Source organism: Hippocampus guttulatus, chromosome 3, assembly GCF_054856545.1.
Source record: "Hippocampus guttulatus isolate MCC_2025c chromosome 3, RoL_Hgut_1.0, whole genome shotgun sequence".
NCBI classification, from domain to species: Eukaryota; Metazoa; Chordata; class Actinopteri; order Syngnathiformes; family Syngnathidae; genus Hippocampus; species Hippocampus guttulatus.
Window position 1 is genome coordinate 15582584 of NC_141263.1, and position 11821 is coordinate 15594404.

At 43.0% G+C, this 11821-nt stretch overlaps 1 protein-coding gene across 3 annotated transcripts in view; it reads left to right on the forward strand.

The window, feature by feature from the left end:
• Positions 1 to 11012, forward strand: part of furina (furin (paired basic amino acid cleaving enzyme) a) — a 63069-nt gene extending 52057 nt beyond the window's left edge. For all 3 annotated transcript variants that reach the window (XM_086107044.1, XM_086107045.1, XM_086107042.1), the window contains exons 9-16: positions 336 to 548; positions 1862 to 1962; positions 2289 to 2392; positions 2603 to 2720; positions 3855 to 4034; positions 4121 to 4245; positions 5397 to 5504; positions 7416 to 11012. In XM_086107044.1, the coding sequence (XP_085963170.1) occupies positions 336 to 548; positions 1862 to 1962; positions 2289 to 2392; positions 2603 to 2720; positions 3855 to 4034; positions 4121 to 4245; positions 5397 to 5504; positions 7416 to 8023 (1557 nt within the window). In that variant the 3' untranslated portion in view covers positions 8024 to 11012. The remainder of the gene's footprint in view (positions 1 to 335; positions 549 to 1861; positions 1963 to 2288; positions 2393 to 2602; positions 2721 to 3854; positions 4035 to 4120; positions 4246 to 5396; positions 5505 to 7415) is intronic.
• The last annotated feature ends 809 nt before the right edge of the window (positions 11013 to 11821 follow it).

Here is an 11821-nt window from a genome sequence, read left to right on the forward strand (position 1 = left end):
CTGCTGACAGACTACTTTGGTGATTGCTGCAGTGACTGCACTCTCAGTTGGCAGTGGGTGGCGCATGTACACGTTGGATCAATGCACAGGAACGGTGCCACTCAATACAATAAAGATGAATGATTGCACTTCAAGCACTGAGAGTTTGGATGGTATATTACTGGAACTGGTCACTCCTGCTTGTCGTCTGATTTTTACCGGCTTTTAATTTTCCGAAACGACCTTCTTAATATCTTCATTTTGAATAGGCAATGATTTGATGGAATTTCTACCTTTTTTGTTGATGGTCAAAGAAAGACTTATGTTTCTCTCTATATGTCTTCTCCAACCTTCAGGGCCGTGGCGGTTTGGGCTCGATCTTTGTGTGGGCATCCGGCAATGGCGGGAGAGATAAGGACAGCTGTAACTGTGACGGCTACACCAACAGCATCTACACCTTATCCATCAGCAGCTCCACACAGAATGGCCTCATCCCCTGGTACAGCGAGGCTTGCTCTTCGACCCTCGCAACCACCTACAGCTCGGGCAACATCAACGAGAAGCAAATAGTATGTTTTTTCACCCCCTTTCATCGACTCTGCAAAAACTTTTGGCTTTCAAAATTTAGGGTCAGATAGATCAAATCGCAGGTGTTGCCATCCATAGTTAAATTTATAGTCAACCGGATGATCATGTGAAATGCGCAAACAATCTCACAATCTATGTGCTGCACTCTCATTTATAGATCTCGAAACGCATTTCATTTCCCTAATATTCAAGGTAGACTGCGTGGCCATGTGCTTAGTTTTTAAATGGTTATGGGCTTCACTTTTCAAGTGCTTTTCCACCTTTAAGCACTTGTATTATTTGCAACGTCACCTCATTCAAATATTCACTCAGTGATTATTAATGGCGGCATGTGTTGCAGCAGAAGGAACATGAACAGAACCTTTGAAGCAGCAACAGCTGTGGTGTCAAGATTGCCAAAATGGGACTAAATGCAACAAATGAAGTGAAGAACCCATTTCCCCCCGTGCCCCCATCAAGTATACAGTGTGTGATTCCACATTTGAACGACTGCTCAGAATGTCTTCCTTGTGTCTTATCCTTACATCTCAATATTTGTGCACGATGAGAAACGTTATCGCAGTGCAGTTGTTGCACAATAATTGGTTATTGATTAATTTGAAATGCATGGTCTGGGGGTTGCAGCTGCATGACTCCCTGATCATCTTCCTGATCTGCCCTCTTTTTGTTTCATCTATTAATTCACTTTTAGCCCTTTGATATGATCATGAATCAGTAAATCCTCCAGGCAAGCTGCTGCTGAACATTCCTATCACAAACAGAATCATTTCAGTCTACACTCTGACAGTCACATTCTCTGGGTGGGCGGTTGTTGCTGCAACAGGAAAACCTGTTATCTGCGAGGGTCAATTGTGCACACGGGTGTGATTCGCCGACCGTTCATTGAGATTGTTTAGTTTAGTCACATCGGGCTGCGTCGCTTGATGTGCGTAATTGGCTTGGAGCTTCCCTCATTTTAGTTTCCTGACCTGCATCCTTTCCGAGATTGCTGGCCTCTTGCTTCATATTACTGCACATTTTGTAAATCACACCCGAAGCTGCCTTGTGTAAACCCTCTGCCGTTGAACATGAAGTCGGTATTCTGCAAAGGGTTAATCGAAAAAGGCACATGGGTCGAAGAAAAGGGACAGCGGATCCTTGTTTCCCCACATCTTTAATATTTCAACAGTGTTCACTTCCAGCAGATGCACTTCCATGATAATAAGATAATACGTGGCAATTAACACGTCAAAAGAATTATCCTCTTTGTCCTAGCAGGCTTAGGTAGGCTAATGTAATTATTTTTCTTTTTCAGATCACAACAGATCTTAAGGCTGAATGCACAGACTCCCACACAGGGACCTCCGCCTCTGCACCACTGGCCGCTGGGATCATCGCTCTGGCTCTTGAGGCAAAGTAAGGGCTAAACAATCATTTTCAAATTCCGACATCGCCGGCAGCTTTGTCCTAAGATTTATACGCTAAAAATGTCCTTGTGTCCACTGATCTAAATATACACTGTACTGCGCACCTGGCAGTTTTTTTTTCTGCTGAACTTGACATTTTGAGCACATTGACGAGTCACAGGAATTTATCGCTGCTTTTATGATGATTGCAGACAGTAGTTGTCCACAATGTCCAACAATCTTCAGTCATCTGGCTTGAGAATGTCAACATTATTATGCATGTGAGGGTGTGGGGTGTGTGTGCGCGTGTACAAATGTGCTTGCATTTTGTTCCAGTAAAAATTTGACCTGGAGGGACATGCAACATCTGGTTGTGCGAACTTCTCGCCCTGCCCACCTGGCCACCAACGACTGGAACACCAACGGGGTTGGACGCAAAGGTACATCACTAAAATTGACTGTCGCTACGTCCGTATTATTCTACATCCATTTCTGAAGCTAAATTGAAATCAAGACAAGCAGGGCCGTGGTTATGAACAAAGAATTCAATTTCTTGAAGTGGCACGTGTTCCGGAGCTTGAGTTGAGGTTATTTTGTTCGGAAGGCCAGCTTTCATTTCCATCTCATCTCTTCTCTCTCATTTCCTGCAGTCAGCCATTCCTACGGATACGGTCTACTTGATGCCAGTGCAATGGTAGCACTGGCAAAGACATGGACTAGCGTGGGACCACAACGAATATGTGTGATCACCATGGTCGACGAGCCAAAGTTTGTGCAACACACACTGTTCATGTTCATGTCAACTTTATTGTCAAATGTGCTACATGTGCAACATGCAGCACAAATGAAATTTCTTTCCTCAGGAGAGAGAGGAAGGAAATACTGCTCACTGTATTTCAAAGCCAATGATAATCCTCCCGATCTTCAACTATTTAGAACAGATTACGTCCTAAATGTGCATCTTTTAAGCAGTGTTAGTTTGAATTGAGTGGCAGGCAAACGACAGAAGGTCCGATCAGCCAAGCATCACTTGCTTGTTTTTGTCCACCGCAGTAGTGTCTGTCAAACTTAACTTTCCAAACAAGTTAACAAAAGTTCTACTGGGAGGAAGAAAACAAAACGGATGTATTTTTTTTTCCTATGGCTATTTTATATACAGTACTTTAAACAGTCTGACATCTCACGCAGTTATTATGCACTTGTTGCAGTTTGACTGTGTGGGTGTGAGCATCCACAGCTTTGGGCTGTTCTGAGCAGACGGTTTAAGCATCTGGGAGCAGCAATCAGGGCAGTCGAATTCATTCAAGGGTTAGCCTCATCCAGACTGACTTGAACCAAGGGGAGCAATTAGGGATTCGGCGTCTCTCTGTTGCAATCTGTCAAAATGAGAACAACCAAATGTACAGTACATCAGACAGTTTACAGTATGCAGTTTTCCTAACATATTACACCACATAATCAGTATTATCAAAATGTAAAAATGAAATAATGTTTTCTGCAATAGATGCATACAATTGCAAGAGAAATTAGCAATATTCAGTAAAAAGGTTAAAGGTAAGATGTCGTCTTTGCACAGCATCCCACGCGTGCTGCACGATATAGCACAGCTGCGAATGTATGAACACTACCATGGGACTATTATCGCTGTGTGTGTGTGTGGGTGTGCGTGTGTGTGTGTGTGTGTGTGTGTGTGTGTGTGTGTGTGTGTGTGTGTGTGTGTGTGTGTGTGTGTGTGTGTGACTATTAGGATATTTCACGTGTATAACAAGTCAGCATTCAGTGTTTTCCATCACAAAATACGGGCAATCCCGTAACAGTTGGCAGCTCCGGTAATGGTTCTGATGGCACACTCGACTTACTTGAAATGACACACCTCTGACTTCATTTGGCATCTTTTGACAGGAACATTGGCGGCCATTTATCAGTTAACAAGAGTGTGGATGCCTGCTTTGGAAGCGACAATCACGTGACCTCACTGGAGCACGTCCAAGCTCGGCTCACCCTGTCATACAACCGGAGGGGCAACCTGGCTATCCACCTCATTAGTCCTGCTGGCACGCGTTCCACATTGCTCCACCCCAGGTACAAACAAAACCGTTGGACACGTACACACTGACACAAACTGGTCAGTTCAATCTGTTAACACACCCGTGATGATTTCCCTCCAGGCCTCATGACTACTCATCAGAAGGTTTTAATGACTGGGCTTTCATGACCACCCACTCCTGGGATGAGAACCCCTCTGGGAAGTGGACGCTGGAGATTGAGAATGTAGCGGGGGCCAGTGACTACGGTAAAGTCTCTTTGCAAGATGTGACGCCATGTTTGTTTTCTTGGGATTGTTCGCATTTTGTGTGTTTATAACAGTACCGTATTGGCCCGAATATAAAACGGCCCTGATTATAAAACGAAAGAAAAAAGACTTTTTGAACACCAAATTAATTTTTATACAGAAAATATTTACAGTACATCTGAAAAAATGATGATAACAAAATATTTGAGAGAAAAGGTTTTGCCTCATTCAAAGCTTAATATCTGAACATTTAAATATGTAAACTAAAGTGCAATCACATTCGTAAATGAATGGCTTCTGGTTTTTGAAATGTAAATTACATAGCTTCTCCTCTGCCGGTTAACCTGGACGATCTTCGAACCACTTTTCTCCGCATTGTCGCTACGTTTCTTAGTTTTCTGTTATATCTTCTATTATTTTCTTCTCTTTTCTTTCTTACCGCTATTTTTTTTTCTTCTTCATACTACCGCTATTTTTATTTTTATTCTTTGTGACAGGGATTCACTTTGGCCTGGGGAGTCAAATTCAGCATTCGCTTCAATGATATCTGGCGCCATCTAGCGTCGTGAATGGGTATAATGTCTAGACCCCGAATATAAGACTACCCCCACTTTTTCAGTCTTATTTCAATGCAAAAAACATCATCTTATATTCAGGCCAATACTGTACTTGAAATCTCAACACAAAACAAAAACAGCGTGTCCTTCAAGAATGATGATGTTTCTTACCAAATATTGTCGGTCGTGAAACTTCACTTAACCATCTGACGGATACCATGAGGGATACACTGCAGTTAAAGCTTAAAAAATGGGAAAGAGAGTAAATTTGAGATTTGTCCGCTCTGTCCCCTCAGTCAGAAAACTTGCAGTCAACACACACACACATTTCTTTTGCACTCAGTTATTAGACACAAAGGGACATCCGGGCGTCTTAAAATCGCTGCTCTTTTCAAAGTGTCATTTTCTGTCACTTCGTGGCAAAGATCTGAGAGTCTTCTAAAGAATATGCTTGAACAAAATCTACCCTCGGGAGCTTAAGCTCTGATTGACGGGCCTACTTTTTTTTCCATGAACACTTTTTTTTCTTTTCCTGAAAGCTTGATATAAATATATATATAAAATAACTATCAGTTGGCTCATCACTCTTCTCAGGCACTCTAACCCAGTTCACTCTGGTGCTGTATGGCACCGGCTCCCCTGATGACTCTCAGGCTGGAAGCAGCAACTGCAAGATGATGGACCTCAAACAGAGATGCCTTGGTAAGACTGTGTCTCTTCCCAGTGCTATATGAAGACTGCGAGTGTGAAAAGTGTGTCTGGTGTTGTGGGCCGAAGATGAAACTTGTTGGTTTAGCTCAGCTTTTTGCATCGCGTCAAACAACAGTACATTATTTTCACACGCTTGTCTTCAACACTATACGAAGAAAACATCTTTCATACTTGTAAAATATCATTCGGGGCGGCATGGTAGAGTGGTCGTTTCCCAACCCCAAAATCCCTTCCGCCCAACCCCACTCTCTGACTGCCATTCCTTAGCCATCACACACCCCCTGTCCCATGTTGTAAAAGCCGTTGTAGTCTAAGAAGATGATTCAAGTACATGACATGGCTGAGAACTGACAGAACCGTAAGGAGCCGCCCCGCCCCAGGCAGATGAAGAAGTTATGACCACAGCCACAAACTATTGTTGATAGCTTCAAGCAGTTCATCAGATTATTCTAATCAATTCCATATTGCTGTCTCATAGCTAATCCAAATACTCGAACTGAAAACAAGCTACATTTGACACAGTGACAGTGTGGCCCCTCCAGGCGGACATGGGAAGTGAAATAATGACAGCAGGCCCAAAGCCATTCACAGGGTTATTTATGGGTTTAGATGTTGGCCTCCGGAAACCGAATATGAATGTTTTGTATTTGAATTTGAATCGCTAAACTTGAACAAGTGTATTGAAAAACCGAATCTGAATTACAGCAACAGAATTTGCATTGTTTAATTAGAATCTCTACTCTGAAAGTCCAAATCTGAATTGTACAATTTAAATTCCTCATTGAAAATTAAGTTCTGTATATTTTTTCCACAATGTTTTACGATAAAAAATTCGGTTTGTTTGACATTTCTCAGTTTTACAACAAAAAAATCTTCAAAGCGCAAATTCAGTTCGCGTGTCGAACATCCGGGTACTTGAGCCTTAGCATTCCATCGCAGAACTCGGACCTCCTCCGTGTCCAATCAGCACCTTTGATTTGAGCACGTGACACAAGCTCGCCGGGAAAAAATGTTATCTCCTAAGCGGCTCTTAACCTTTTTGACACCTTTCTTTAACATTTGTGGTACAATCCATCGGGTCACGGAGGGATGAAGGGATACTTCCTTTAGAATGATGGAAAGAACTGGATATTTTGCAACGTATCAAAACGAAATTTGTAGTTGGTTTTTCACGATTTTCGCCCTCACAAATCATATCATGGGCTCATTGAAGTCCATTCCTTAAGCATTACTGACACCCAGGGGTAGAAAAAGGGAAAGACACATTTTGTTTTTGTGATTGAAGCATTTCTTGCTTGCAGCCGTTTTCTTGGAATATGATCACATTTTGGTTTTCTTTGCATTTATCTGTTTGATTTGATTTTTTTCATCATTCCTGCGTTTTAAGTATTTGACCGTTTTCAGCGCGTTTTTGGTATTCAAAGTCAACCGAATGCAACTAGCCACATGTATAGATAAAAAAATTAATATTGAAAGTAATATTTGCCCACTGAACATTTAAGTGCAAAACTAAGACACAAGCGTAAGCTTAATGTAAAAAGAAATCGAATCTGGCCATGAGTTTTGCTATCTCTATTTGTATATTATTGCACAGACATATTTTACATCACTCACAGCAACGGCATTGTGCCGTTCGGTAATGTCATTATTTTACTTTGCTCCTGAAAAATGAACGCCGTTAGTCTCGCCATTATTCCCAACACTGGTAAAAAGTCTGCCTAATTATCTTTAGAAAGAGACATTTTGACACAATTATTTTATTCGGCCAGTGGTAATACTGTATGTGTAAAAGTCATTCTGTACTGTCTTAGCTCGCTTTTTCCATCTCACATAGCCTAGATTCATCTCAAAATGTCACGCTGTAGCTTGCTGTTGATCTGTTTTTTCTGTGCGTTTCTGCAGAATGTAATGCCGGCTACTACTTCCACATGCAAAGGTGTGTGAAAGCATGTCCAACAGGCTTCACTGTGGGTTCGCAGCCCCTCAACTACACAGTGGGCAACATCATTGCCCCGGCCTACATCCCAGCCTGCATGCCGTGCTTGCCGCCGTGCCTGACGTGCAGCAGGCTGAGCGCAGAGGCCTGCCTGTCCTGCCCTCCTCACAGATCGCTGAATCCCATCACTAACACCTGCGATCGCATCACCCAGTACATGCGCGAGTCCCCCGGCGGGTTCATGGTGGGTCAGGGGGACTCCGGGTTGCAGCCCCAGCTCAGCTCACGGCTGCCTGCGACGGTGGCCATTCTCAGCTGCATGGCCATCATGGCCGTCTTCGCCGGCATCTTCCTCCTCCTGCAGATGCGCTCGGGAGCTCTCGTCAAGCTCCCGTCGCTGGAAGCCGGCGGCGGCATCGCGGGCAGCTTCAGCCTGGGCGGCAATCGGGTGGTGTCATACCGCGGCATTCCGACAGTGTGGGGGGATGACGGCGTCAACACGGACTCGGAAAACGAAGAGTTTGATGTCCAAAACGAGAGGACTGCCTTTATCAAAACACAAAGTGCTCTTTAATACATTCCTTTTCTGCCCTGCTTTTTTTTTTACTTTCCAGATCCACACCACCAATTGTTGAATGAATCGGGGCCGGGGTGTCTGCTATCATGCTCTTCTCTGGTTTCATCTTTCATCCTGACTTCGGCTTCCATTTCAGTGGGTTCCTATCATCCTGCACTTCGTCGTAAGAGACCTGACAGGAAGTCTCTGCTCGCTGGGAGCTAAGTTAGGATGGCGGGCGTGTTCGCACATCTCTTCGACCAAGTGTCTTCCGCCCCCTCCTTTTTCCCCTCGGATCACTCGCAATGTGTGTCGGTCCCGCCCTCCTCTCCAGTTCCTATTGTTCCACTAAAAAGACAATTACTGGTTTGCTTTTCTTGCTTCCTTCCCTCTTCTATCAGTCTCTGTGCAGTAACCGGATGAGATTATTTTGATGTGAGGAACACGAGCGTGCCAGTGTCCATGTCCTGCACGTGACTGTTGAGTCGGTCCGACGTCAGTTAGTGAGGTGTTTTTCATAGCATCTGCTGCATTTTTTAAGGGAGGAAATCTATTTGGAAACACTAAGTCTCTCGCCAGTATCAACATCCCAAATACCTCACGTTCATTTTTTTTGGGGGTTTGTTTGTTTTGTTATTTGGGGGGGGGGGCACAATTGTTGGTTTTCTTATTTGGGGCGGTGGGGGGGGCACCTATCAACGATTGTGGCATCTGTGCGGCTTTGACAGGGGCTTCTTTTACAACTCCTCACAGATGTGTCAACTACAGTGCAAGCCACAGTTGTCTGAATTCAGTTGGAAACAAAATATGCGGCCCACAAATTTTTCCAACCTGTATCTAATCAACCCTGGAGCAGCTGCGTAGCTATTACTTGTGATTCATCAGCAGAAGGATTGGACTCATTACCGATACACCAATATATTCCCTTGGTCCGGGCATATTAGCACTACAAAGACAAATTTCACATGCCTCAAATCAGCAATGACACTAATGTACTTGTCTCTGTCATTGATTGTGAAAGAGAAACATACATCTTCCTTGTACGGGGACATTTCTCTCCCCCGATTCACATTTCTGCTCTCTCGAGTTGAAACTGCACATCATCACCATGTCTGCATCAAGTTCAAATTTAAGTGGATCTTTTCTATGAGCCCCTCCAACAATGTAGCTGGATTCTGTCTGATGCTGCTTTGTTGTTTTCTTTTTTTGTTTGGGTTTCTTTTTTTTTGACCTGAGGGGAAGGGTTGTTTTTAAGTCTTTGTTTCTCCCTTGCTGCATTTCAAATATGCATCTTCGGATTGAATCCAAATCAATTGATCTCTTTTCACCAGCTTCATAGAATTGATTTTTTCCCCCCCATCTGGCACTCGAAACACTGCTGAGAGAGGTTGTCATGTTGGTGATGACACGCATACAAAACCGCAGCTGCTCACCCTCTACATCTACCTCTCATCACTCAGCATGGTTTCATACAGCGACGCGTGCCAAAGCTGGAAATATTCTGAACTACAGTATAGGCTTTGCATTTCATTTGCTGCTTAGGATGCTGTGTCAATCTGTCACCTTTCCAATCAGCATTCACAGGCAGGGCTGTAAACGCTGGTTTTGGAAATAGGATGGGTCAAAGGATTGACTTTTTTTGTTCAGTTGGGCTGAACAAAATTGAAAAAACTGAAAAAAACATTTTTTTTCTCGCATGTTAAATTGAAATTGCCAACCAGACGTTTGTGCTCTTTGTACTCCCATCCTCCCTCGATAGTTCCTCTTGAGGTTACGACTTTTTGTTCTGACGCTGACAATCAATTTCCCTGTTTAGAGAGCAAGTGGCAGGCACAGAAAATGAATCCTTTTAAACCTAACCATTTGTGTCGAGAAGCCCTCTCAAAGTCTTTTTGGGTAATGTGCAAACGCAGATGTGATTACAGAGATGTTTGTCCTTGTGGCTGCACGGGACTAGTTGTGGATCTACATTATTGTGCCTACTGTCGTTTGGGCTTTAAGTAGGAAACTATTTTAAAAAAGTCATTCTGGCCTCATGTGACACGTCTACAAATCTTAATATCCTAATGCGGCACCAAAATTGCTTGCTTTAGTTCTTTTAGAATTACAACGTGAGGTGATGCATTGAATAGCAGTCATAGTCGAGCGTGTGCAAATGGTAAGATGTGCAACGTCGTTTTGAGTACGTAGTTGTCTGCCTGCTCGAGTGGGTGCTTTTGAGTGCTCAGGTTGCAAACGCACGAGGAGCCTTTTCAAACGCTCGCTGACAACTCTGAAACAAAGAACGTCATACAAGTGATTTGGAATATTTGGCTAAATGTGCTATATTGTCTTTTCTGAGCTTTCAAGATGTAAATATGGAAATAGAGGCTCTTGTGTAATTGCAATCAAATGGAGCTTGAGGAGTCTGGCGTGTCCGATTCAAATTAAAAGGAGCAATATGTTGGCAGAACCAAAGACAATCATTTTGTCAGTATCTTGTCTTAGGTTGTTTTGCTCGTCACTTGCCAATCCCCCCCCCCCCCCCCATCAAGTCCTTTTCACCTTGTCGTGTGTGCGTGTGTGTGTGTGAGTGTTTGATTGGTTATCATGCGTCATCTCTGTTGCGACACCCTCTATTGTTGAGCTGCTGTGAAGGAAGGGGCAAGAATGTATTCCATCTTCTTAAACTTAAGGGCTGAAGTCTGTTGTGCGCATGCCCGTGTGCTCCCATGCCTGGTCAGTATACATTAAATGAGTCAGGGGGAGTGAGGGGGCAGCATCACATGACCCCTGTCCGGCCCCTTGGCTGCACACAGTACCTTAAACATGTGACCGATGGATACCGAACACGGATGACTTGGCTTATCTGGGACAAAACTCTAAATAAGGCCTATTTTTGTACTATATGAATGGTGCAGTGTAATTATCTTGTAATTTAAAGATTTGTTTGCTTTTGGTTTCTTCTTTTTATTTAATTGATGTCAACTATAGATTCTACTAAAATAAAGATCTATGCAAATTTCAAGATGTTTTGCTTGATTTCACCTCACAACTGCATTTCAGTGTCTTGAGCGTAGTTCGACTAAGTAGATTTCATTAAAAACGACTTTGTTCAAAACAATTCGAAAAATATTGGCTCTACCGATGTTTTGAGGTAAATGATCTAAAGGGCAAATCTTTGTTCCCTGCAAACAGTTTGCAACATGCTGCATTATTCACCTCGCTCACTCCAGTGAGACTATTTGATGTATTGCCGGTCTAATTAAGACGATGGCTTTACACCGACTGTGTCATAAATCCAAATAATGAAGTGAGAGTGGCTCTGCGCTGGGCAATAAAGCAAACCATTGTTTTATGCATCAATAGCTCACATGAAAAGACTTGAGCATCTCAAGCTCTTAATAAAACTATAAAAAGGGATGTTTAACTCATATTTATATGTTCTCCAGGCCGTGTCAGACAACTTTCTGGAGTCTGAGCCACGATGCCCCAACGTAATTAGTGTTACCTTGTCGTGTTTGCGTCTCAAATCTTTCCCCATCGAAGTGAATAGAAATGCCATTAATTTGTTGCAGCCTCGGAAAATATATATATTTAAATCCTTTTTTATTGTAAAGTTTTCAACAGTAAATAGTATTGACAAATCTAATGTAAATGAACCGAACAGTTTTTTTTACCACTTTTTTTTTTTGCTTTAGTTCGATGGATATTATGCTGCTCCTTCTGTTGTGCATGCCTTAACCACCTGGGGGCAGTATAGTACAGACATACGACGATACAATTCATAGAGATGTCACAACTAAGCTCAGGAAGCCACGGTAATATTAACAGTCC